At 53.8% G+C, this 27,860-nt stretch overlaps 1 protein-coding gene across 3 annotated transcripts in view; it reads left to right on the plus strand.

Moving 5' to 3' along the window:
* NBEAL2 (neurobeachin like 2) overlaps nt 1–24,159 on the plus strand; it is a 137,460-nt gene extending 113,301 nt beyond the window's left edge. For all 3 annotated transcript variants that reach the window (XM_075315841.1, XM_075315842.1, XM_075315843.1), the window contains 16 exons: nt 259–383; nt 538–678; nt 766–896; nt 4,209–4,318; nt 4,416–4,533; nt 8,153–8,250; nt 8,794–8,910; nt 8,993–9,082; nt 9,156–9,265; nt 11,634–11,806; nt 11,887–11,981; nt 12,057–12,173; nt 19,554–19,715; nt 20,357–20,505; nt 20,617–20,752; nt 21,626–24,159. In XM_075315841.1, coding sequence (XP_075171956.1) covers nt 259–383; nt 538–678; nt 766–896; nt 4,209–4,318; nt 4,416–4,533; nt 8,153–8,250; nt 8,794–8,910; nt 8,993–9,082; nt 9,156–9,265; nt 11,634–11,806; nt 11,887–11,981; nt 12,057–12,173; nt 19,554–19,715; nt 20,357–20,505; nt 20,617–20,752; nt 21,626–21,727 — 1,974 coding nt within the window. In that variant the 3' untranslated portion in view covers nt 21,728–24,159. The remainder of the gene's footprint in view (nt 1–258; nt 384–537; nt 679–765; nt 897–4,208; nt 4,319–4,415; nt 4,534–8,152; nt 8,251–8,793; nt 8,911–8,992; nt 9,083–9,155; nt 9,266–11,633; nt 11,807–11,886; nt 11,982–12,056; nt 12,174–19,553; nt 19,716–20,356; nt 20,506–20,616; nt 20,753–21,625) is intronic.
* Nucleotides 24,160–27,860: the final 3,701 nt, after the last annotated feature.

The raw sequence follows: 27,860 nt of genomic DNA on the forward strand, positions 1-27,860 counted from the left end.
ACAATATGCCACATCCAGAGCTGCATTCATAATTCTGCCAGGTCATCACTGCTTAGAAATGATTTTGCTGGTTTCTATACTACATCTTCCCACCTCTGCTGGAAGCTGTCAGGTGATGGGTGGGCTCCCGGGTGGGACGTGTCGTGCCTGCAGCCATCGATGCACTGAGTGCAGCTCCGGATGTGGTTGGATACAACGTCCATAGGTGCTTCCTCCTCTATTTGATAACTTTCTACTTTTTCATTTCATCCTTTCTAGTTTCCTTGGATTTTACGAGATTTCATCTCTGAAACCCTGGACCTGAGTAACCCGGAGGTATTCCGCGACCTCTCCAAGCCCATCGGGGTGGTGAATGAGAGACATGCCCGAGAGGTGAAAGAGAAGTAAGTGGGGAGCACAAGCCCCATCATTGCTGCTCGGCTCATTCTGTGCACAGTAGATTAGACCCGCCCCTGAGGAGCGAGCTGTGATGTGCTGTCATGTGGCCGGACATCTGGGGGCAGAGCCGTCATCTTCCCTTCTTTTTATCCCCCGCAGGTACGAGAGCTTTGAAGACCCCACAGGGACAGTGGACAAGTTCCATTATGGCACCCACTACTCCAACGCCGCGGGAGTGATGCATTACATGATCCGCATGGAGCCGTTCACCACTCTGCACATTCAGCTGCAGAGCGGCCGGTGAGGCGGGGGTCGGCCATCATCCGGGTGGGATCGTGCACACGTTTCCACTCTCGAGGCTCAGCCCTTTGTTTCCTCCTCGCTCAGGTTTGATTGCTCAGATCGGCAGTTCCACTCCATCCCCGCCGCCTGGCAGGCCCGCATGGAGAACCCCGTGGATGTCAAGGAGCTGATTCCAGAGTTTTTCTATTTCTCTGAATTCCTGGAGAATGAGAATGGTACGTGGGGGAGGGGGTGCAGCGTCAGCAATTGTGCAGGGGAAGGGGTGCAGCATCAGCAATTGTGCAGGGGAAGGGGTGCAGTGTCAGCGATTGTGCAGGGGGAGGGGTGCAGCGTCAGTGATTGTGCAGGGGGAGAGGTGCAGCGTCAGCGATTGTGCAGGGGGAGGGGAGCAGCGTCAGCAATTGTGCAGGGGAAGGGGTGCAGCGTCAGCAATTGTGCAGGGGAAGGGGTGCAGCGTCAGCGATTGTGCAGAGGGAGGGGTGCAGCGTCAGTGATTGTGCAGGGGGAGGGGTGCAGCGTCAGCGATTGTGCAGGGGAAGGGGTGCAGCGTCAGCGATTGTGCAGAGGGAGGGGTGCAGCGTCAGTGATTGTGCAGGAGAGGGGTGCGGCGTCAGTGATTGTGCAGGGGGAGGGGTGCGGCGTCAGTGATTGTGCAGGGGGAGGGGTGCGGCGTCAGCAATTGTGCAGGGGGAGGGGTGCGGCGTCAGCAATTGTGCAGGGGGAGGGGTGCGGCGTCAGCAATTGTGCAGGGGGAGGGGTGCGGCGTCAGCGATTGTGCAGGGGGAGGGGTGCAGCGTCAGTGATTGTGCAGGGGGAGGGGTGCGGCGTCAGTGATTGTGCAGGGGAAGGGGTGCAGCGTCAGTGATTGTGCAGAGGGAGGGGTGCGGCGTCAGTGATTGTGCAGGGGGAGGGGTGCGGTGTCAGTAATTGTGCAGGGGAAGGGGTGCAGCGTCAGTGATTGTGCAGGGGGAGGGGTGCAGCGTCAGTGATTGTGCAGGGGGAGGGGTGCAGCGTCAGTGATTGTGCAGGGGGAGGGGTGCGGTGTCAGTAATTGTGCAGGGGAAGGGGTGCAGCGTCAGTGATTGTGCAGGGGGAGGGGTGCAGCGTCAGTGATTGTGCAGGGGGAGGGGTGCAGCGTCAGTGATTGTGCAGGGGGAGGGGTGCAGCGTCAGTGATTGTGCAGGGGGAGGGGTGCAGCGTCAGTGATTGTGCAGGGGGAGGGGTGCAGCGTCAGTGATTGTGCAGGGGGAGGGGAGCAGCGTCAGCGATTGTGCAGGGGGAGGGGTGCAGCGTCAGTGATTGTGCAGGGGGAGGGGTGCAGCGTCAGTGATTGTGCAGGGGGAGGGGTGCAGCGTCAGTGATTGTGCAGGGGGAGGGGTGCAGCGTCAGTGATTGTGCAGGGGGAGGGGTGCAGTTTCAGCGATTGTGCAGGGGGAGGGGTGCAGCGTCAGTGATTGTGCAGGGGGAGGGGTGCAGCGTCAGTGATTGTGCAGGGGGAGGGGTGCAGCGTCAGTGATTGTGCAGGGGGAGGGGAGCAGCGTCAGCGATTGTGCAGGGGGAGGGGTGCAGTTTCAGCGATTGTGCAGGGGACGGTGAGCCGGGAGGACGATGGTCACAAACCGCCATCTTGCCCGTACCCCTCACTGTCCCAGCCAAACAATACTTTTATGTATTTTTATTTCTTTTTTTTTAGATTCAGCCTTCTCCTTAAACTCCCCCCCATAATGTTCAGCCTCATCATATTTTTTATTTTCTTTTTTTTTGTTTTTCATGATTTTTGTTTGATCCAAAATCCATAAAAATAACAAGGTCACGTCCCTGTTAACCTTCCCTGATGTGTACCTCTTGGGAGGGGTTAGTGTATGACTCGGGGGAGGGGTTAGTGTATGACTCTGGGAAGGGGTTAGTGTATGACTCGGGGGAGGGGTTAGTGTGACTCGGGGGAGGGGTTAGTGTATGACTCGGGGGGAGGGGTTAGTGTATGACTCGGGGGGAGGGGTTAGTGTGACTCGGGGGAGGGGGTTAGTGTATGACTCGGGGGAGGGGTTAGTGTATGACTCGGGGGAGGGGTTAGTGTATGACTCGGGGGAGGGGTTAGTGTATGACTCGGGGGAGGGGCTAGGGTATGACTCGGGGGGGGGGTTAGTGTATGACTCGGGGAAGGGGTTAGTGTATGACTCGGGGGAGGGGTTAGTGTGACTCGGGGGAGGGGTTAGTGTATGACTCGGGGGGAGGGGTTAGTGTATGACTCGGGGGGAGGGTTTAGTGTGACTCGGGGGAGGGGTTAGTGTATGACTCGGGGAAGGGGTTAGTGTATGACTCGGGGGAGGGGTTAGTGTATGACTCGGGGAAGTGTTAGTGTATGACTCGGGGGAAGTGTTAGTGTATGACTCGGGGAAGGGGTTAGTGTATGACTCGGGGGAGGGGTTAGTGTATGACTCGGGGGGGAGGGGTTAGTGTATGACTCGGGGGGGAGGGGTTAGTGTATGACTCGGGGGAGGGGTTAGTGTATGACTCGGGGGAGGGGTTAGTTTGACTCGGGGGAGGGGTTAGTGTATGACTCGGGGGAGGGGTTAGTGTATGACTCGGGGAGGGGTTAGTGTATGACTCGGGGGAGGGGGTTAGTGTATGACTCGGGGGAGGGGTTAGTGTATGACTCGGGGGGGGGGGGGGTTAGTGTATGACTCGGGGGAGGGGTTAGTGTATGACTCGGGGAAGGGGTTAGTGTATGACTCGGGGGAGGGGTTAGTGTATGACTCGGGGAAGTGTTAGTGTATGACTCGGGGAAGTGTTAGTGTATGACTCGGGGAAGGGGTTAGTGTATGACTCGGGGAAGGGGTTAGTGTATGACTCGGGGGAGGGGTTAGTGTATGACTCGGGGGGGAGGGGTTAGTGTATGACTCGGGGGGGGAGGGGTTAGTGTATGACTCGGGGGAGGGGTTAGTGTATGACTCGGGGGAGGGGTTAGTTTGACTCGGGGGAGGGGTTAGTGTATGACTCGGGGGAGGGGTTAGTGTATGACTCGGGGAGGGGTTAGTGTATGACTCGGGGGAGGGGGTTAGTGTATGACTCGGGGGAGGGGTTAGTGTATGACTCGGGGGGGGGGGGGGGTTAGTGTATGACTCGGGGAAGGGGTTAGTGTATGACTCGGGGAAGGGGTTAGTGTATGACTCGGGGGGAGGGGTTAGTTTGACTCGGGGGGAGGGGTTAGTTTGACTCGGGGGAGGGGTTAGTGTATGACTCGGGGAAGGGGTTAGTGTATGACTTGGGGGAGGGGGTTAGTGTATGACTCGGGGGAGGGGTTAGTGTATGACTCGGGGGAGGGGTTAGTGTATGACTCGGGGGGGGTAGGGGGTTAGTGTATGACTCGGGGAAGGGGTTAGTGTACGACTCGGGGGGGGGAGTTAGTGTGTGTTATTCAGGGGAGGATTTAGAGCGGGACTTGTGGGAGGAGCGGTTTGTTATTCGGGGGAGGGTTCATTATATAACGTGATCCCGCCCCCTCATATTTCTTTGGCTTCCTCCAGGTTTTGATCTCGGGTGTCTGCAGGTCTCCAATGGTAAGGTGGCTGACGTTGTGTTACCGCGCTGGGCCTCCTCCCGGGAGGACTTCATCCACAAGCACCGGCAGGCTCTGGTAGGTTCTCTGCGTGTCACGTCTGCGCCATGTTTCTCTCGTGGCCACCAGCGATCACTGTAATCACCGGTACATGATGTGGTGCTTCCTCCTCCAGGAGTCGGAGCACGTCTCTGCACGGCTTCATGAATGGATAGATCTGATCTTCGGATACAAACAGCGGGGGGCGGCCGCGGTGGAAGCGCTAAACGTCTTCTACTACTGCACATATGAAGGTGAGAGGACAGGGAGAGATGGCGGACACTGTGCAGGCGTCCTAGGATGGGGAGAGATGGCGGACACTGTGCAGGCGTCCTAGGATGAGGGAGAGATGGCGGACACTGTGCAGGCGTCCTAGGATGAGGGAGAGATTGCGGACACTGTGCAGGCGTCCTAGGATGAGGGAGAGATGGCGGACACTGTGCAGGCGTCCTAGGATGAGGGAGAGATGGCGGACACTGTGCAGGCGTCCTAGGATGAGGGAGAGATGGCGGACACTGCAGACGTCCTAGGATGAGGGAGAGATGGCGGACACTGTGCAGACGTCCTAGGATGAGGGAGAGATGGCGGACACTGTACAGGAGTCCTAGGATGGGGGAGAGATGGCGGACACTGTGCAGGCGTCCTAGGATGGGGGAGAGATTGCGGACACCGTGCAGGCGTCCTAGGATGAGGGAGAGATGGCGGACACTGTGCAGACGTCCTAGGATGAGGGAGAGATGGCGGACACTGTGCAGGCGTCCTAGGATGAGGGAGAGATGGCGGACACTGTGCAGGCGTCCTAGGATGAGGGAGAGATGGCGGACACCGTGCAGGCGTCCTAGGATGAGGGAGAGATGGCGGACACTGTGCAGACGTCCTAGGATGAGGGAGAGATGGCGGACACTGTGCAGGCGTGCTAGGATGGGGGAGAGATGGCGGACACTGTGCAGGCGTCCTAGGATGGGGGAGAGATGGCGGACACTGTGCAGGCGTCCTAGGATGAGGGAGAGATGACGGACACTGTGCAGGCGTGCTAGGATGAGGGAGAGATGGCGGACACTGTGCAGGCGTCCTAGGATGGGGGAGAGATGGCGGACACTGTGCAGGCGTCCTAGGATGGGGGAGAGATGGCGGACACTGTGCAGGCGTCCTAGGATGAGGGAGAGATGGCGGACACTGTGCAGGCGTCCTAGGATGAGGGAGAGATGGCGGACACTGTGCAGGCGTCCTAGGATGAGGGAGAGATGGCGGACACTGTGCAGGCGTCCTAGGATGAGGGAGAGATGGCGGACACTGTGCAGGCGTCCTAGGATGGGGGAGAGATGGCGGACACTGTGCAGGCGTGCTAGGATGAGGGAGAGATGGCGGACACTGTGCAGGCGTCCTAGGATGAGGGAGAGATGGCAGACACTGTGCAGGCGTCCTAGGATGGGGGAGAGATGGCGGACACTGTGCAGGCGTCCTAGGATGGGGGAGAGATGGCGGACACTGTGCAGGCGTGCTAGGATGAGGGAGAGATGGCGGACACTGTGCAGGCGTCCTAGGATGAGGGAGAGATGGCGGACACTGTGCAGGCGTGCTAGGATGAGGGAGAGATGGCGGACACTGTGCAGGCGTCCTAGGATGAGGGAGAGATGGCGGACACTGTGCAGGCGTTCTAGGATGAGGGGAGAGATGGCGGACACTGTGCAGGCGTCCTAGGATGAGGGAGAGATGGCGGACACTGTGCAGGCGTGCTAGGATGAGGGGAGAGATGGCGGACACTGTGCAGGCGTCCTAGGATGGGGGAGAGATGGCGGACACTGTGCAGGCGTCCTAGGATGAGGGAGAGATGGCGGACACTGTGCAGGCGTCCTAGGATGAGGGAGAGATGGCGGACACCGTGCAGGCGTCCTAGGATGAGGGAGAGATGGCGGACACTGTGCAGGCGTCCTAGGATGGGGGAGAGATGGCGGACACCGTGCAGGCGTCCTAGGATGAGGGAGAGATGGCGGACACTGTGCAGGCGTCCTATGATGAGGGAGAGATGGCGGACACTGTGCAGGCGTCCTAGGATGGGGGAGAGATGGCGGACACCGTGCAGGCGTCCTAGGATGAGGGAGAGATGGCGGACACTGTACAGGCGTCCTACGACGAGGGAGAGATGGCGGACACCGTGCAGACGTCCTAGGATGAGGGAGAGATGGCGGACACTGTGCAGACGTCCTAGGATGAGGGAGAGATGGCGGACACTGTGCAGGCATCCTAGGATGAGGGAGAGATGGTGGACACTGTGCAGGCGTCCTAGGATGAGGGAGAGATGGCGGACACTGTGCAGGCGTCCTAGGATGAGGGAGAGATGGCGGACACCGTGCAGGCGTCCTAGGATGGGGGAGAGATGGCGGACACCGTGCAGGCGTCCTAGGATGAGGGAGAGATGGCGGACACTGTGCAGGCGTCCTAGGATGAGGGAAAGATGGCGGACACTGTGCAGACGTCCTAGGATCAGGGAAAGATGGCGGACACTGTGCAGGCGTCCTAGGATGAGGGAGAGATGGCGGACACTGTGCAGGCGTCCTAGGATGAGGGAGAGATGGCGGACACTGTGCAGGCGTCCTAGGATGAGGGAGAGATGGCGGACACTGTGCAGGCGTCCTAGGATGAGGGAGAGATGGCGGACACTGTGCAGGCGTCCTAGGATGAGGGAGAGATGGCGGACACTGTGCAGGCGTCCTAGGATGAGGGAGAGATGGCGGACACTGTGCAGGCGTCCTAGGATGAGGGAGAGATGGCGGACACTGTGCAGGCGTCTTAGGATGAGGGAGAGATGGCGGACTCTGTGCAGGCGTCCTAGGATGAGGGAGAGATGGCGGACACTGTGCAGGCGTCCTAGGATGGGGGAGAGATGGCGGACACCGTGCAGGCGTCCTAGGATGAGGGAGAGATGGCGGACACCGTGCCGGCGTCCTAGGATGAGGGAGAGATGGCGGACACTGTGCAGACGTCCTAGGATGAGGGAGAGATGGCGGACACTGTGCAGGCGTCCTAGGATGAGGGAGAGATGGCGGACACTGTGCAGGCGTCCTAGGATGGGGGAGAGATGGCGGACACTGTGCAGGCGTCCTAGGATGGGGGAGAGATGGCGGACACTGTGCAGGCGTCCTAGGATGGGGGAGAGATGGCGGACACTGTGCAGGCGTCCTAGGATGGGGGAGAGATGGCGGACACTGTGCAGGCGTCCTAGGATGGGGGAGAGATGGCGGACACTGTGCAGGCGTCCTAGGATGGGGGAGAGATGGCGGACACTGTGCAGGCGTCCTAGGATGGGGGAGAGATGGCGGACACTGTGCAGGCGTCCTAGGATGAGGGAGAGATGGCGGACACCGTGCAGGCGTCCTAGGATGGGGGAGAGATGGCGGACACTGTGCAGGCGTCCTAGGATGGGGGAGAGATGGCGGACACTGTGCAGGCGTCCTAGGATGAGGGAGAGATGGCGGACACTGTGCAGGCGTCCTAGGATGGGGGAGAGATGGTGGACACTGTGCAGGCGTCCTAGGATGGGGGAGAGATGGCGGACACTGTGCAGGCGTCCTAGGATGGGGGAGAGATGGCGGACACTGTGCAGGCGTCCTAGGATGAGGGAGAGATGGCGGACACTGTGCAGGCGTCCTAGGATGAGGGAGAGATGGCGGACACTGTGCAGGCGTCCTAGGATGAGGGAGACATGGCGGACACTGTGCAGGCGTCCTAGGATGGGGGAGAGATGGTGGACACTGTGCAGGCGTCCTAGGATGGTAGATGCCTCACTGCACTGGACTATTATAGGGGGTTTACGTGGATTTAAAGGGGAGATTCTCTTTTGCGTTTTGTTTGAGGATCTGTCTCTCTTCGCAGGGGTGGTGGACTTGGATGCAATCGCGGATGAGACGGAGAGGAAAGCTCTGGAGGGGATCATCAGTAACTTTGGGCAGACCCCCTGCCAGCTCCTCAAGGTATTGTGTGTAATTAGTGGTACTAGATGCTGCTCACATGGTATGCCGTGGTTTCAAGCAGTCCTTAAAGGGATTTTCCAGGATTTTGAAGATTAACGTGCCGGCCCTGACCGCGAGTTGTGCACGGATTTACCGCTTTGTTCAATGATACTGAGTTGCAATACCACACACAGTCCATGATCTAGGGTGGCGCTGTATCTAGTGAAAAGCTACCATATTTTTGTTTCTTTATTGAGACCCTCCCCATATTGTGGCCCCTCCCCTTTTTGAGGTTGCTCCTCCCCTTGATGAGACTCCTCCCTTAATGATGCTCCTCCCTTGTGGGTTATTATTTTCGGTCCTTAGTATGAGATATTCATCCCCCGTGTGCTGACTTTCTGCTGAGCCTATTCTGATCCATAACAGTCTGAAGAAGCAGAGCTGCAGTGTAAAGAATGGCGGTGTAAATCAGCAGTTGCAGCTACAGGAAACAGTGTTGTTTTTGCATCATTTTCTCCCACTTATGGCGGTGGAGCATTTATGTTGCCTCTTCATCCTGTGTAGGAGCCTCACCCGCCGCGGCTGACGGCGGAGCACGCCGCCCGGAGACTCTCCAGGATGGACACCTACTCGCCCAATCTGTTTGAGAAGTTATCGGAGCTGAAGCCGTTCTTCGTGGAGGTGAGGATGCGCGGCGGGGGGCCGCTCACGTGTTTGGGGTCGGCGTCGAGCAGCCGTGTAATGCCATGTGTCTGTCCCGCAGGGTATGATGGAGGGGGTCCCTCTGGTGCAGGCCGTGGTCCCCAAATACCAGGCTCATTCCTTCATGACTCAGGGGTCTCCGGACGTGCTGGTGAGTCCTGGGTGTGGACGCCGGGCCCGCAGCTGCCAAAGTCCAGATAACCCACCGCTCTCTGCTCTCACAGGTCACAGTCAGTGCCAACGGCCTCCTGGGCACTCACGGATGGCTGCCCTACGACAAGAACTTCTCCAATTACTTTAGCTTCACAAAGGACCCCACCGTTGCCAACGCCAGGTGAGGCCCCCCCCCCACCCGTAACTGCCACATGTGGTACCAGCTGATGAGGTGAGCCCCTCTAACCAGTCACATGTGCAACTGCTGGTGACCTGGTACCCCAGAGCAATGCCTTTCTGGGGTACAGACCTGCAGCGGGTGTACGTAGCGCTGTATACAGACTGATATCCGCTGCTCTGTGCTGTCTGCAGCGGGCGTACATAGCGCTGTATACAGACTGATATCCGCTGCTCTGTGCCGTCTGCAGCGGGCGTACATAGCGCTGTATACAGACTGATATCCGCTGCTCTGTGCCGTCTGCAGCGGGCGTACATAGCGCTGTATACAGACTGATATCCGCTGCTCTGTGCCGTCTGCAGCAGGCGTACATAGCGCTGTATACAGACTGATATCCGCTGCTCTGTGCTGTCTGCAGCGGGTGTACATAGCGCTGTATAAAGACTGATATCTGCTGCTCTGTGCTGTCTGCAGCGGGTGTACATAGCGCTGTATACAGACTGATATCCGCTGCTCTGTGCTGTCTGCAGCGGGCGTACGTAGCGCTGTATACAGACTGATATCCGCTTCTCTGTGCTGTCTGCAGCGGGCGTACATAGCGCTGTATACAGACTGATATACGCTGCTCTGTGCCATCTGCAGCGGGCGTACATAGCGCTGTATACAGACTGATCTGCTGCTCTGTGCCGTTTGCAGCGGGTGTACGTAGCGCTGTATACAGACTGATATCCGCTGGTCTGTGCTGTCTGCAGCGGGCGTACATAGCGCTGTATACAGACTGATATCCGCTGCTGTGTGCCGTTTGCAGCGGGTGTACATAGCGCTGTATACAGACTGATATCCGCTGCTCTGTGCTGTCTGCAGCGGGTGTACGTAGCGCTATATACAGACTGATATCTGCTGCTCTGTGCCGTTTGCAGCGGGTGTACGTAGCGCTGTATACAGACTGATATCCACTGCTCTGTGCCGTCTGCAGCGGGTGTACATAGCGCTGTATACAGACTGATATCCGCTGCTGTGTGCTGTCTGCAGCGGGTGTACATAGCGCTGTATACGGACTGATATCCGCTGCTCTGTGCTGTCTGCAGCGGGCGTACATAGCGCTGTATACAGACTGATATCCGCTGCTTTTTGCTGTCTGCAGCGGGCGTACATAGCGCTGTATACGGACTGATATCCGCTGCTCTGTGCTGTCTGCAGCGGGCGTACATAGCGCTGTATACAGACTGATATCCGCTGCTCTTTGCTGTCTGCAGCGGGCGTACATAGCGCTGTATACAGACTGATATCCGCTGCTCTGTGCCGTCTGCAGCGGGTGTACATAGCGCTGTATACAGACTGATATCCGCTGCTCTGTGCCGTTTGCAGCGGGTGTACATAGCGCTGTATACAGACTGATATCCGCTGCTCTGTGCCGTCTGCAGCAGGTGTACATAGCGCTGTATACAGACTGATATCCGCTGCTCTGTGCCGTTTGCAGCGGGCGTACATAGCGCTGTATACAGACTGATATCCGCTGCTCTGTGCCGTTTGCAGTGGGCGTACGTAGCGCTGTATACGGACTGATATCCGCTGCTCTGTGCCGTTTGCAGCGGGTGTACATAGCGCTGTATACAGACTGATATCTGCTGCTCTGTGCCGTCTGCAGCAGGTGTACATAGCGCTGTATACGGACTGATATCCGCTGCTGTGTGCCGTCTGCAGCGGGCGTACGTAGCGCTGTATACGGACTGATATCCGCTGCTGTGTGCCGTCTGCAGCGGGCGTACGTAGCGCTGTATACAGACTGATATCCGCTGGTCTGTGCCGTTTGCAGCGGGCGTACATAGTGCTGTATACAGACTGATATCCGCTGCTGTGTGCCGTCTGCAGCGGGCGTACATAGCGCTGTATACAGACTGATATCCGCTGCTCTGTGCCGTCTGCAGCGGGCGTACGTAGCGCTGTATACAGACTGATATCCGCTGCTGTGTGCCGTCTGCAGCGGGCGTACGTAGCGCTGTATACAGACTGATATCCGCTGCTGTGTGCCGTTTGCAGCGGGTGTACATAGCGCTGTATACAGACTGATATCCGCTGCTCTGTGCCGTTTGCAGCGGGCGGACGTAGCGCTGTATACAGACTGATATCCGCTGCTCTGTGCTGTCTGCAGCGGGCGTACGTAGCGCTGTATACGGACTGATATCCGCTGCTCTGTGCTGTCTGCAGCGGGCGTACATAGCGCTGTATACAGACTGATATCCGCTGCTCTGTGCTGTTTGCAGCGGGCGTACATAGCGCTGTATACAGACTGATATCCGCTGCTGTGTGCCGTTTGCAGCGGGCGTATGTAGCACTGTATACAGACTGATATCCGCTGCTTTTCCTCTAGGACCCATCGCTTCCTCTCCGGACCCTTCGCTTCGGGCGCGGACCTCTCCTCTACGATCCTGGTCGTGTCTCATGACGCCAAGTTGCTGTTCAGTGGTGGTCACTGGGACAACAGCCTGCGGGTCACCTCCCTGAGCCGGGGCAAGGTCATCGGACACATCGCCAGACACATCGGTAATTACGGGGCCACGTTCTGCTGTTGACATCTTTTGGGGGGCCGCGGTGTGGTCTGATCCCTCTTTATTTCGGGGCAGATGTGGTGACGTGCCTGGCCCTGGACCTGTGTGGGATATACCTGATCTCCGGCTCCCGGGACACCACGTGCATGATCTGGGAGGTTCTGCAGCAGGTCAGGCGCCCCTCCTATATTCGGCTGTGTTTTGGGGGGCGGTGTATACTAACGATGCTTTCTTTTCTCGGTCAGGGTGGGCTTTCTGCTGGATTGTCCCCTAAGCCGGTGCAGGTCCTGTACGGCCACGATGACGAGGTGACCTGCGTGGCCATCAGCACGGAGCTGGACATGGCAGTCTCCGGCTCAAAGGTCAGCTCTTATGTCGCCAGGCCATGCTGGGAGATGTAGTGCCTCCACAGCTGAATGGCAATATAAGTTATCATCTGCTTGCTGTCAGGGAATGACAGGTATAAACCTCATCCTGATTCTCACAGCTGAGGGTTTGCTGCCGTGTTTTAGAGTAGAGGATCCAGTGCGAGCTATATACCGCGGCACAGGTCCCTCACCGCTGCCTGTTACCTGCCCCGATACATGGAAACAATGGCGGGCCGCGGGGAAAGCCGAGAGGACAGACCCTCCGCTGTGAGGATGACAAGAAAGGGCTCTATTCTCTGCCAGCAAGCAGAGGTCTTCTACTGTGTACCGGGGGGGGGGGTGTGGGAGGACCTAGCGTCACCTGTTACAGGTGCTCAGGGGGAAAAAAACAGAGAAAAAGAAGATTTCTTCGGCGCTCCATTGGGAGACCCAGACGATTGGGTGTATAGCACTGCCTCCGGAGGCCACACAAAGCATTACACTAAAAAGTGTAAGGCCCCTCCCCTTCTGGCTATACACCCCCAGTGGGAACACGGGCTGCTCAGTTTTCAAGCTTTGTGCGAAGGAGGTCAGACATCCACGCATAGCTCCACTGTTTAGTCAGCAGTAGCTGCTGACTATATCGGATGGAAGAAAAGAGGGCCCATACTAGGGCCCCCAGCATGCTCCCTTCTCACCCCATTCCTATTGGCGGTGTTTGTTAAGGTTGAGGTACCCATTGTGGGTACGGAGGCTGGAGCCCACATGCTGCTTTCCTTCCCCATCCCCCTGAGGGCTCTGAGGAAGTGGGATCTTACCGGCCCCCAAGCCCTGAGGCCGGGCTCCATCCACAGACCCGTTGAACCTGCTGGATACGGAGCTGGGTACCGTTCAGGGACAAGGCCCTGCTACATTCAGGTACTCTGTGTCCCCGTATGGACAGGCCGCGCACACTCCAGACTTGCTGGGTGTGCTAGTGCGCCGGGGACAGTAGCGCTGCGCGCTGGGGTTACAGTCACTGCAGTTCTCTGAGGGACTTTATGTGTTGGGGACTGCCGCGCCGGCCGCCCCTGGAGCGGCGGCGCGGCTGAGACTTGTGGTGCGCCGGGGACTTAGCGCCGACCGTGCTTTTACGACAGCGGCGCTTATAAATCTAGTCCCCGGCTTTTGCGGCCTAGCTCCGCTTCGTTCCCGCCCCCACCCTGTCAATCAGGGCAAGGGAGAGACGCTGTACGATAGTCAGCGCAGAGGGCTGGAGTCTTATTTACATACTCCAGCCCTCTCACTGGGCACAGTGGGACGCCAGTTCCCGCTCTTTGTCTGCACACGCCCAGGGCCCGCCCCTCTCCACAGGACGCCGGCAGCCATTCCTACATGCAGTCTGGCTGGAGAACGGACACAGGCTCTGGGAGACCCAGACAAGGGATTTCTGGCGACCACACACCCGCGTTAAGCGGGCGGTAAGCAGCACATTAGTGCTGGCCCCACTAGTGCCACAGTGTTATATTGGTGTATCTTTTTCTCTATACCATATATATTTATATATTGCACTGTAAGGTCGCTTCTTGGCTGTATACCCTATATTGCTCTGAGGAGACGACAACATGTCATCCGCAAAACGCAAGGGTGCCAAGACACAGGCTGTATACGCTGCTTGTGCCGCTTGTGGGGCTGATCTACCGGCAGGTTCCAAAGACCCCCATTGTGTGCAATGTTCGGTCCCTGTGCCACTTCGTCAGCCGGAGTCTATGGTGGTAGTGGCCCAGGCAGAGTCACCGGTGAACCCTGTCCCGGTGACGGGGACAGAGTTTGCAGTTTTTGCTGACAAGATGTCTGTCACTATGACAAAAATCCTAGAGACCCTGCAGGCCAGGCCGGTCACTCAGACCATGGACACTGCTGCGTCAATGTTCCCCGGTCCCCCTCAGTTGGAGTTAATCCGTGCTTCAAGGGGGTCCCAGGCATCTCAGGCTGAAGGCTCTGACTCAGATGACAGTCCCAGGCAGCCTAAGCGAGCTCGCTGGGAGAGACCCTCCACGTCATCACGCGGATCAGGGTCTCAGCGAGAAGAGTCTCTGCGTGATGAGACAGAGGAGGGTGATCAGGAGTCTAATCCTGAGTCCGCTCTCAATCTGGATACTCCTGATGGTGACGCCATGGTAAATGACCTTATAGCGGCCATCAATGGACTGTTGGATATTTCTCCCCCAGCCCCTTCAGCAGAAGAGGCAGCTGCACAGCAGGAGAAGTTCCATTTCAGGTATCCCAAGCGTAAACTGAGTACTTTTCTGGACCACGCTGACTTCAGAGAATCAGTCCAGAAACACCATGCTTATCCAGACAAGCGTTTCTCCAAACGTCTTAAGGATACACGTTATCCCTTTCCCCCCGACGTGGTCAAACGCTGGACCCAGTGTCCAAAGGTGGATCCCCCAATCTCCAGGCTTGCGGCTAGATCCATAGTTGCAGTGGAGGATGGGGCTTCACTTAAAGATGCCAATGACAGACAGATGGACCTATGGTTGAAATCTGTCTATGAAGCTATCGGCGCGTCGTTTGCTCCAGCATTCGCGGCCGTGTGGGCACTCCAGGCTATTTCAGCTGGTCTGGCACAGGTGGACTCTATCATACGTCCATCAGTGCCGCAAGTGAAGTCCTTAACTTCGCAAATGTCTGCGTTTGCGACCTATGCTATCAACGCTGTCCTGGACTCTACGAGCCGTACCTCAATGGCGTCTGCCAACTCGGTGGTTTTGCGCAGAGCCTTGTGGTTAAAAGAATGGAAAGCGGATTCTGCTTCCAAAAAATGTTTAACCAGCTTGCCACTATCTGTAGACAGACTGTTTGGAGAGCAATTGGCTGAAATCATTAAACAGTCCAAGGGTAAAGACTCCTCCTTACCCCAGCCCAGATCAAGCAAACCTCAACAAAGGAGGTGGCAGTCGAGGTTTCGGTCCTTTCGAGGCTCCGGCAAGGCCCAATTCTCCTCGTCCAAAGGGACTCAGAAAGAGCAAAAGGGCTCAGATTCCTGGCGGGCTCACTCACGCCCCAAGAAAGCAACCGGAGGAACCGCTTCCAAGGCGGCTGCCTCATGACTTTCGGCCTCCTCCCTCCGCATCCTCGGTCGGTGGCAGGCTCTCCCGCTTTTGCGACATTTGGCTGCCACAGGTCAAGGACCGGTGGGTAACAGACATTTTGTCTCACGGGTACAGGATAGAGTTCAGTTCTCGTCCTCCGCCTCGGTTCTTCAGAACTTCCCCACATCCCGACCGAGCAGATGCTCTTCTGCAGGCGGTGGGCTCACTAAGAGCAGAAGGAGTGGTGATCCCTGTTCCTCTTCAGGAACAAGGGCAAGGTTTTTACTCCAATCTCTTCGTGGTTCCAAAAAAGGACGGCTCGTTCCGTCCTGTTCTGGACCTAAAGCTGCTCAACAAGCATGTGAACGCCAGGCGGTTCCGGATGGAATCCCTCCGCTCCGTCATTGCCTCAATGTCCCAAGGAGATTTCCTTGCATCAATAGACATCAAAGATGCTTATCTCCACGTGCCGATTGCTACAGAGCACCAACGTTTTCTACGTTTTGTGATAGGACACGAACATCTCCAGTTCGTAGCTCTGCCATTTGGTCTGGCGACAGCCCCACGGGTTTTCACCAAGGTCATGGCGGCAGTGGTAGCAGTCTTGCACTCCCAGGGACACTCGGTGATCCCTTACTTGGACGATCTACTTGTCAAAGCACCCTCTCAAGAGGCATGCCAACACAGCCTGAATGTTGCGCTGGAGACTCTCCAGACTTTCGGGTGGATCATCAACTTTTCAAAGTCAAATCTGTCACCGACTCAATCACTAACGTACCTTGGCATGGAGTTTCATACTCTGCCAGCGATAGTGAAGCTTCCGCTGGACAAGCAGCGGTCACTACAGACAGGGGTACAGTCTCTCCTTCATGGTCAGTCGCACTCCTTAAGGCGCCTCATGCACTTCCTAGGGAAGATGGTGGCAGCAATGGAGGCAGTCCCGTTTGCACAGTTTCATCTGCGCCCACTTCAATGGGACATTCTCCGCCAATGGGACGGGAAGTCAACTTCCCTGGACAGGAAAGTCTCCCTTTCCCAGACGGCCAAGGACTCTCTGCAATGGTGGCTTCTTCCCACCTCATTATCACAGGGAAGATCCTTCCTGCCCCCATCCTGGGCAGTGGTCACGACAGACGCGAGTCTGTCAGGGTGGGGAGCAGTTTTTCTCCACCACAGGGCTCAAGGGACGTGGACTCAGCAGGAGTCCACCCTTCAGATCAATGTTCTGGAAATCAGGGCAGTGTATCTAGCCCTACTAGCCTTCCAGCAGTGGCTGGAAGGAAAGCAGATCCGAATTCAGTCGGACAACTCCACAGCGGTGGCATACATCAACCACCAAGGAGGGACACGCAGTCGGCAAGCCTTCCAGGAAGTCCGGCGGATTCTGTTGTGGGTGGAGGACAGAGCATCCACCATATCAGCGGCTCACATCCCGGGCGTAGAAAACTGGGAAGCAGACTTCCTCAGTCGCCAGGGTATGGACGCAGGGGAATGGTCCCTTCACCCGGACGTGTTTCAGGAAATCTGTCGCCGCTGGGGGGTGCCGGACGTCGACCTAATGGCGTCGCGGCACAACAACAAGGTCCCGACGTTCATGGCGCGGTCTCGCGATCAAAGAGCTCTGGCGGCAGACGCCTTAGTGCAAGATTGGTCGCAGTTCCGGCTCCCTTATGTGTTCCCACCTCTGGCACTCTTGCCCAGAGTGCTACGCAAGATCAGATCCGATTGCAGCCGCGTCATACTCGTCGCCCCAGACTGGCCGAGGAGGTCGTGGTACCCGGATCTGTGGCATCTCACGGTCGGCCAACCGTGGGCACTATCAGACCGACCAGACTTACTGTCCCAAGGGCCGTTTTTCCATCGGAATTCTGCGGCCCTGAACCTGACTGTGTGGCCATTGAGTCCTGGATCCTAGCGTCTTCAGGATTATCCCAAGGAGTCGTTGCCACCATGAGACAGGCTAGGAAGTCCACTTCTGCTAAGATCTACCACAGAACGTGGAGGATTTTCTTATCCTGGTGCTCTGCACAAGGAGTATCCCCCTGGCCATTCGCGTTACCTACTTTTCTTTCCTTCCTGCAATCTGGGTTGGAAAAGGGCTTGTCGCTCGGCTCCCTTAAAGGGCAAGTCTCGGCACTATCCGTGTTTTTTCAGAAGCGTCTAGCACGACTTTCTCAGGTGCGCACGTTCCTGCAGGGGGTTTGTCATATCGTCCCTCCGTACAGGCGGCCGTTAGATCCATGGGATCTAAACAGGGTACTAGTTGCTCTCCAGAAGCCGCCCTTCGAGCCTCTGAGGGATGTTTCACTTTCTCGTCTCTCACAGAAAGTGGTCTTTCTAGTGGCGGTCACGTCTCTTCGGAGAGTGTCTGAGCTAGCAGCGCTGTCATCCAAGGCTCCCTTCCTGGTGTTCGATCAGGACAAGGTAGTGCTGCACCCCATTCAGGAGTTTCTCCCTAAGGTGGTATCCTCTTTTCATCTTAATCAGGATATCTCCTTGCCTTCCTTTTGTCCTCATCCAGTTCTTCGGTATGAAAAGGATTTACATTTGTTAGATCTGGTGAGAGCACTCAGAATCTACATTTCCCGCACGGCGCCCCTGCGCCGCTCGGATGAACTCTTTGTCCTTGTCGCTGGTAAGCGCAAAGGGTCGCAGGCTTCAAAAGCCACCCTGGCTCGATGGATCAAAGAACCAATTCTTGAAGCCTACCGTTCTGCTGGGCTTCCGGTTCCATCAGGGCTGAAGGCCCACTCTACCAGAGCCGTGGGTGCGTCCTGGGCATTGCGACACCAGGCTACGGCTCAACAGGTGTGCCAGGCAGCTACCTGGTCGAGTCTGCACACTTTCACCAAACATTATCAGGTGCATACCTATGCTTCGGCGGACGCCAGCCTAGGTAGAAGAGTCCTGCAGGCGGCAGTTGCCTCCCCGTAGGGGAGGGCTGTCTTTGCAGCTCTAACATGAGGTATTTCTTTACCCACCCAGGGACAGCTTTTGGACGTCCCAATCGTCTGGGTCTCCCAATGGAGCGACGAAGAAGAAGGGAATTTTGTTACTTACCGTAAATTCCTTTTCTTCTAGCTCCTATTGGGAGACCCAGCACCCGCCCTGTTGTCCTTCGGGATTGTTGGTTTTTTTCGGGTACACATGTTGTTCATGTTGAACGGTTTTCAGTTCTCCGATGTTACTTCGGAGTGAATTTGTTTAAACCAGTTATTGGCTTTCCTCCTTCTTGCTTTAGCACTAAAACTGAGCAGCCCGTGTTCCCACGGGGGGTGTATAGCCAGAAGGGGAGGGGCCTTACACTTTTTAGTGTAATGCTTTGTGTGGCCTCCGGAGGCAGTGCTATACACCCAATCGTCTGGGTCTCCCAATAGGAGCTAGAAGAAAAGGAATTTACGGTAAGTAACAAAATTCCCTTCATCCCCGGCACACTGTTATGTTTCCCAAATGAAGTCCAAGAAATAGTCTTGATATATATTCCAATTTTTATTTTTCAGAAGAAGGGAATAATAGTACAATTTGCAGAGAGTCTGCCTAAAAACGTTTCGGCCTAACCTCGGCCTTCATCTGGTCGGACAGACAGACTAAACACGTGGGCGATCCCTGGGGCAGAATGCTGGTATGAGCGAGGATATCTAGTTCTAAGCATAGATGAGGATAGTCAGTAATAGAAATGTATCATAGTTATCATGATTCTGTGCATGAGACAGGCACCGCCTCTGCTTATGTGCACGTTATCGTGTCCGTCAAGGTAAGGCAGGATAACAATCTGTATATGGATTGCAAAAAAGAGCAATATGGAACCAGGTCTGTATGTAGTATAGCGGAATCAAACTAGTGCATTTGGCACATTAGTCAGCACTTAGCATGTAACTAAATACCTTTGCAGGAAAATGCAGAAACATGAATGTAAAGTCGCCTATAGTCAGGCGCTCAGTGTCCAGGATACAGGGATTGCACAATACAGTGGAAAGGTATAGCAGCTGCTAGGAATACCTTTGCCTCTATGCAGGCATACATGGAAGAGGTGAACCGTGTGAGGGCCCCTGGCGTCTGGTGAGGTGCGTTCTGCCCCAGGGATCTCCCACGTATTTAGTCTGTCTGTCCGACCAGATGAAGGCCGAGGTTAGGCCGAAACGTTTTTAGGCGGACTCTCTGCAAATTGTACTATTATTCCCTTCTTCTGAAAAATAAAAATTGGAATATATATCAAGACTCTTTCTTGGACTTCATTTGGGAAACATAACAGTGTGCCGGGGATATCTCCTTTTTATACTGTGTACCTTCTGATATGTCCTTCTCTGCTCCGCTGCAGGACGGGACGGTCATCGTTCACACCATCCGGCGGGGGCAGTTCATGAGGTGCATTCGGCCCCCCTGTGACAGCTCCCTCCCGCTGACTGTCTCCCACCTCGCTGTGGGCCTGGAGGGGCAGATCGTCTTCCACAGCACCATAGAAGGCAGGAGCTCCCTGAAGGTGAGGACCCTTCTCACATCTCACATCCCCCCACCCTTCTACCACACATCAGCTTTCCCACAGTCCTGGTACATCCCCATCCTCCACAGATTATAATGGCCTCCAATCTGGTGATCACCCAGCTTTCCCAGGCTCCTGCAGTGACATCCCCCTCCTCTGCAGATTATAATGGCCTCTATTCTACTGATCACCCAGCTTTCCCAGGCTCCTGCAGTCATATCTTCATCCTCTACAGATTATAATGGTCTCATTTCTACTGATCACCCAGCTTTCCCAGGCTCCTGCAGTCACATCCCCCTCCTCTGCCAATTATAATGGCCTTCAATCTGGTGATCACCCAGCTTTCCCAGGCTCCTGTAGTCACATCCCCCTCCTCCTCAGATTGCACTGGCTTCCATTCTGGTGGTCACCCAGCTTTCCCAGACTTCCTACCGGCCCATTCCCCATATCCTGATTGTAATGACGTCCATTCTGGTGGTCACCCAGCTTTTCCAGGCTCCTGCAGTCACATCCCCCCTCTTTTGCACATTACAATGGCCTACATTCAGGTGGTCACCCAGCTTTCCCAGGACCAGATATTGGCTAGGTCTGTCCTGTACATGAGTCTGCAGACCTCGCTGCTGACATCTTGTGTCTTCTAGGATAAGTTCTCGCTGCACCTGTACTCTGTGAATGGGAAGCACCTGTCCTCTGTGTGCGTGGAGGAAAAGGCCTCCGCGCTGTGCGTCACCCAGGACTACGTGGTCCTCGGCACCACCCAGTGCTCGCTGCAGATACGGGACCTCCGCAGGTGAGAGCCGCTGTATACCCCTGGACTGATCCCACCTGCACCACATCTTCTACTCTACTCACATCCAAAGCTGCACCCTACCTGTCTGTCATTATCCTCCCTTCCCCACAGCCTCGGCCTCGCCGTCACCCCTCTGCCCATGAAGGTCCCCGTACATTGTGTGTCCGTCACCAAAGAGAACAGTCACATCCTGGTGGGCTTAGAGGACGGAAAACTGATCGTGGTGGGAGCCGGACAACCGCTAGAGGTCAGGAGCCAATGTATAGGAATGTAATCACATATCTTCACTAGCAGAATAATGAGCGCAGCTCTGGAGTATAATACAGGATAAGTAATATATGTACACAGTGACTGCACCAGCAGAACAGTGAGTGCAGCTCTGGAGTATAATACAGGAGGTAACTCAGGATCAGTAATGTATGTACATAGTGACTGCACCAGCAGAATAGTGAGTGCAGCTCTGGAGTATAATACAGGAGGTAACTCAGGATCAGTAATGTAATGTATGTACACCGTGACTGCTCCAGCAGAATAGTGAGTGCAGCTCTGGAGTATAATACAGGAGGTAACTCAGGATCAGTAATGTAATGTATGTACACAGTGACGCACCAGCAGAATAGTGAGTGCAGCTCTGGAGTATAATACAGGAGGTAACTCAGGATCAGTAATGTAATGTATGTACACAGTGACTGCACCAGCAGAATAGTGAGTGCAGCTCTGGAGTATAATACAGGAGGTAACTCAGGATCAGTAATGTATGTACACAGTGACTGCACCAGCAGAATAGTGAATGCAGCTCTGGAGTATAATACAGGAGGTAACTCAGGATCAGTAATGTAATGTATGTACACAGTGACTGTGCCAGCAGAATAGTGAGTGCAGCTCTGGAGTATAATACAGGAGGTAACTCAGGATCAGTAATGTAATGTATGTACACAGTGACTGTGCCAGCAGAATAGTGAGTGCAGCTCTGGAGTATAATACAGGAGGTAACTCAGGATCAGTAATGTATGTACACAGTGACTGCACCAGCAGAATAGTGAGTGCAGCTCTGGAGTGTACTCTAGGTTATCATACTTTTTAATCTTTTTTTTCTGTCTGCTCTTGCTTTTCTCCGTAGTTGAGGACAGGGCAGTTCACCAGGAAGCTCTGGGGCTCCACTCGCCGCATTTCACAAGTGTCTTCTGGTGAAACTGAGTACAGACCGACGGAGTCCAAGTGATGGACGTCTGAGAGATGGGAAACCCTCGAGTGCCTGTCAAGACCGCGGCCTCCATGAATCCACGTCCCGGCTCTTCTCCTGGATGTAGACCCCTTGGGTTGGATATGGTGAGGCCGGCGGTCTCTGTAGAGGATCGGCCCCATTCCTGGTGAGTGAGGACAGATCGGGTCCTGCACTCTCCACAAGCAATAACACGGGGCCTCACGCACCTTCTTACAGACTCGTTGCCTTAAAGGAGAAGCAGCTGCTCCTGTTTCTTGGGTTCTGTGGGCATTTGGACCTTTTTGTGTTCGCCCCAATGTTCCCCCGGATGACCCAGCACTGCTCACCATTGAGGAGGAGGCCCCCGCTGCTGCCCGGGGCGGTCATCTCCGCGTCCTGCTGCCGTTTTATCATGTTCCTATGTATTTTTGTAGTAAACACTGTCACAGATTTTATATTGTGGACGGATGGAGCGGAAGTTGCACTTAATCCGGAGGCTCCGTCTCTTCTCCCCGTCCGGCGCTGGTCGCTGTGACGCGTCGCCGCCGCCGTCTGGTTCCTGCTGAGCTCCGTATCGCTGCGTCCTGAGGACTCGTCGTTTCTATGTTTTATATTATTGTTTTTCTTGTTACGGAAATGAATTAATTCAGAGAAAACCAAAATATGAGATTTTTTTTTTTTCCATTTTTGTACAAAATAGTGGGATGTGCAATGCGCGGAGTGGGGGAGGGGCACGGAGAGGGGGGAGGGGCGCGGCGGGGTTCGTAAATTGAGTTGTTTACGGCTTATTGTGTGGATTCGATGGCTTGGGCGCCATTGAGGTCACCGGTCTGGGCCTGCAATATATAAGATTGTCTATATGGGTATTTAATTGGGTGAATACTACTATGAGGTGGGGTACGGGGCTCTATGTTTTGGGGTCTTTACTGATATTTGCACTAAATTTCTTGCTTTATATGGCACAGTTGTTGCAACTCTTCGTTTTTGTTTTTTATATGCAATGAGTGCAAAAAGCCCGTCAGGAGCTATGGACTGTGTCAGTGGTAATGGGTGTATTTTAGGTCTTCAGTTTGGTTTTTTTTTTTTGTTGTGGGAGTGAAAATTTTTGGAAAATATTTGTCTTACCGAACATTTTTGGAAACTTTTTATAGGAAATTGCAAAAATCAATGCAGCAGTCTTTATTCCCCAAAATGTTACAAATGTGGCAAACAATGCCCTGCAGTAATTGTTATAACTTTTTTATGATTTTTAACTCTCATTGTGCAATATACATTTTATAGATGTAATGCGACCCCCCCCCCCCCACACACACACACATAAAACAAAAAATGGCCGTAAGTTTGGAAAACCAGGTGCCTGTGTGGGATGGGACTGGCTGAAACTTTACCCTTCCTTGCTATAACATTATATTATGGGGCTACACCACTGCCTATTATTGGAGATGGTCCAATGGCACTGGTGGACTAGTATTGGGTGGGTCTTGATGCTCGTTCTTGAAGTCATGGTGAAGAAAAATTTATATTTCGCCTGTGTTTGCAAAAATGAAATCCTGATTGCTTCCTTTTTCCAGTTATGAGTGAATCACTGAATCCAATGGATAATTTGAGGTTTTTCCTACATTAATATGGCTCATTCTGCTGGTAAATCTGAGCCATCACCAATGTATCACCTTATAATTCATAAACAGAGGGGACCGTAATGGGTGCCGCAAACACGCCACCTGTAAAATGATATGAAATTGTGGCTGCAGTCACAACTGATGGACAAACCTGTGTGTATCCAGGGCTTCGAGGTCACGTCTTCTGCTTGTTTGGTTACAGATGTTATATTTTTGCACAATTTTACTTTTACTCTGTAAAAGAATAATTTCTTTCTTCATTTTCGCCATTTTTCCACCTTTCACTCACAATTTCTAGCATAATAATGACACAACTTATACTTACATGTCACTGCCGCTTGTCGTGCCCGTTGTTTCACTCTTGTACCCTCGTTTTCTGCCCTAATTTCAGCCTTCTCAGCGATTTATAAAGAGATGGATGTCATCTGATTGGGTAGTATGTGATATACCTGATACTTGGCACATGTTACACTTCCATACCCGCATCTCTGCCTTTCAGCTTTCCGTACCATGTTTATTTTGTTGTACCCCACAAACTGGTACCAATCTCATGAACAGTAATGATCAATAGGTCTGTGCTTCCTATTGGGGGCCGGCAGCCATCATGGACTCCTCTTTTTCATGCATTCCTCACTGGACAGATCCCGTCTCATTATGGATGTCGCTGAAGGAGCCGCTGCCATCTCCTCCTCTTCCTCCTTTTTTCCTTGAGAAGATCAAGCACAAAACCTAATTTTTGTATAAATCTTGCCTTAAACTTGAAGTTGTTGGCTCAGCGCCTGCTGCTCCTATGACTGTAATGTGGACCATAAAGATTGTGTTTTCTATTCACCTCCTGCGTCTTGTGTGTATTATTCCGGAGTGACTCCAGGTATGATCTGTGCTGTAATAGCTGAACTACAACTCCCAGCATGTGCTGACCACTTCTGCTGCCATCACACATTGGGGAAAAAAAGTGAATGTATTTCACCAACTTGTGGTAATAGGAAAGTGGCTGAGTATACAGTCACATGTTTTTCAGGGGCCACAGTGACTCCATGACATAGCCCCTCCCCCTCCCCCCTATAACAGCATGCAGGGGCCACAGTGACTCCATGACATAGCCCCTCCCCCTCCCCCCTATAACCGCATGCAGGGGCCACAGTGACTCCATGACATAGCCCTTCACCCTGCCCCTATAACAGCATGCAGGGGCCACAGTGACTCCATGACATAGCCCCTCCCCCTCCCCCCTATAACAGCATGCAGGGGCCACAGTGACTCCATGACAGCCCGTCGCTCTGCCCCTATAACAGCATGCAGGGGCCACAGTGACTCCATGACAGCCCGTCGCTCTGCCCCTATAACAGCATGCAGGGGCCACAGTGACTCCATGACAGCCCGTCGATCTGCCACTATAACAGCATGCAGGGGCCACAGTGACTCCATGACAGCCCGTCGCTCTGCCCCTATAACAGCATGCAAGGGCCACAGTGACTCCATGACAGCCCGTCGCTCTGCCCCTATAACAGCATGCAGGTATCTCAATGACTCCATGACATAACCCTTCACCCTGCCCCTATAACAGCATGCAGGGTCCACAGTGACTCCATAATATACCCCGTCACCCTGCCCCTATAAAAATATGCAGGGGCCACAGTGACTCTAGGACAGCCCATCCCCCTGATCATAGTGAATATGCAGCATTGAGAGATGGAGGATGAAGCATGTCAGAATATGTCAGGATATCACCCTTTAGGCCTGGGAACCGTGCCCACTACGGTCCCTGTACTATGACATAAAGAAAAACTACATACTCTCCAATTCCACAAGCATCAATAATGGCCCCCAAGCCATGACCACCCAAGACCTTTACCCATAGTCCCATCCTAAACCCACTGCAACTTCTCACAATTGTCTGCGACATTAGCCTTCATCACCACTGAAACCTTAGTAACCATAATCCGCCCAGCCATCCAAACCTCACCTAACCACCAGCCCACCAACACCCCTGTGAAAGGGAATGCTGCGCTGCATCTGTGGAGCCGAAATGTTCTGTCCGCTGGGTCCCCAAGAGAAAATCATTCCAGAAATCCTGATTTACTCAACAGTTATCATAAACCTTATTTGCCACTAGGGGTCAGTGTAAGCCAGCAAGAGCCAAAAATTACAATGCATTTCCACTGTTCGCCTGCAGGGGGCGGTGCAGCATCACCCGTTATTTGCTGTTAGCGCTGCGCTCTGGACCCGGTGGACACTGATAAATAACAGCGCACAATCCGCCCCGTTCATGCTCGTATCTTACTATTTGTATAATTTGCCGTCACAGTAGCAGATCCTGTTTGTTTTATTTTACTTGTGTATAGCGCCAGCATATTCCACAGCGCTGTACAGACATCATCATCACTATTCCCATTGGTCTCACAATCTACAGTTCCTATCACAATGTATTTGTGTGTGAACAGCGATGTAGACAGCACAGTACAAGAAGTGTTGTCATAGGACAGTTTCCTGAACCATTGCCACCTCCCTCCTCCAGGATTACAGCCTTCGTCTCTTGTATTACTCTATCATATTTCCCCCTGTAGAACAAATAAGACGGACTCTTCATTTCCTCCTCATCCCTTTCCTTTATGTTCCTATGGTAACAACCACTAGCAACTAACTGTCACTATGGGTGGATGTAACCATGGAAACCTAAGCTGCAATGCCCTGCAGATGAGGTAAGAGACACGGCTAATCAGGAGAACTATGCTACATTTCTAACTGGAGGTGTTTGTGAATAATATTTATTATTTATTATTATACCCACTAAATATTGGGAAAGGATCTGGGAGATGGGAATGAGCAGAATTAAGAATGCTGACATCCCCCTATATACGGTATGATCCCCATATACACCTTGTATACAGTATGAGCCCCACATAGCCGCCTATGTACAGCAGGAGCCCTCTCATCGCTTGCTATATAGCGTATGAGCCCTCACAGAGCCCCTTTATACAGCAGGAGCCACCTATATACAGTATGAGCCCCATATAGCCTCCTATACACAACAGGCGCCCCCTTATCACCTCCTATATAGCGTATGAGCCCTCACAGAGCCCTTGTATACAGCAGGAGCCCCCACATACACTCCTATATACAGTATGAGTAACCACATGGCCCCTCTATATGAACCCAAACATAGTCCCCTATATACAATGTGATCCCCTTCACAGCCCCTCTTTATACAGCATGAGCCTCCACAAAGCCCATATATATATAATGTGAGTCTCCTAAATACAGTAGGAACCCCAACACATAGCCTCCTATATACAGCAGGAGGCCCCACGCATTCACCTGTATACAGTATGAGCCCCCATACAGCCTCCTAGATATAGCATGAGCCCTCATATAACCCCTATATACAGCATGGGACCCCTATATATAGCATGAGCCCCCACATAGCCTCATATATACACCATGAGCCCTCACATAGCCCCCTATATACAGTATGAGACCCACATAGCCCCCTATATACAGCATGAGCCCCCACATAGCCTCCTATATACAGCATGAGCCCTCACATAGCCTCCTATATACAGCATGAGCCCCCACATAGCCTCCTATATACAGCATGAGCCCTCACATAGCGCCCTATATACAGTATGATCCCCCACATAGCCTCCTATATACATCATGAGCCCCACATAGCCTCCTATATACAGCATGAGCCCCCACATAGCCTCCTATATACAGCATGAGCCTCCACATAGCGCCCTATATACAGCATGAGCCCCCACATAGCCTCCTATATACAGCATGAGCCCTCACATAGCCTCCTATATACAGCATGAGCCCCCTCATAGCCTCCTATATACAGTATGAGCCCCCACATAGCGCCCTATATACAGTATGAGCCCCCCCCCTTGGTATTTTTCGTGTTTTGCTACCTCACTGCTTGAAATGTTACTGGGTTTTTTTAGGGTTTCCATCAGTTCATGCACAGAACCTGCCGACAACTGGGAACATTTGATTTTCATTTTATTGTGAAGTAAACAACAAATAAGACAAAATAGCTGAAAACTTCATTGTGCATAAGTATTCACCTCCCCCCCCTACCTAAAGTCAGTACTCTGTAGAGTCTCCTTTTGCAGCTATTTCAGCTGGACGTCGCTCTGGATAAGTCTCTATGAGGTTCCCACATTTTGGCCTCTGGGATTTTTGCCCATTCCTCAAGGTAAAGCTGCTCCGGCTCCTTCCAGTGGGATGTTTCCTCCAGTGATCAGTGATCTTCATGCCCGACCATAGAGTCTCCAGTGGATTAAGGTCTGGGCTGTGACTCAGCCGCTCCAATACATTTACACATTTCCCCTTAGACTCCTCCAGTGCGGCTTTAGCAGGAGCTTTGGGTCATTGTCTTGTTGGAAGATGAAACCTCAGTCCTAATCTCATCACTGACAGACTGAAATAGGTTTTACTCAAGAACATACCTGTATTTCGCACCATCCATCTACCCGTCGACCATTTTCCCTGTCCCTGCTCCAGGAAACCAACCCCCCAGCATGATGCTG

The sequence above is a fragment of the Anomaloglossus baeobatrachus genome, chromosome 6 (assembly GCF_048569485.1).
Source record: "Anomaloglossus baeobatrachus isolate aAnoBae1 chromosome 6, aAnoBae1.hap1, whole genome shotgun sequence".
Classification (NCBI taxonomy): domain Eukaryota; kingdom Metazoa; phylum Chordata; class Amphibia; order Anura; family Aromobatidae; genus Anomaloglossus; species Anomaloglossus baeobatrachus.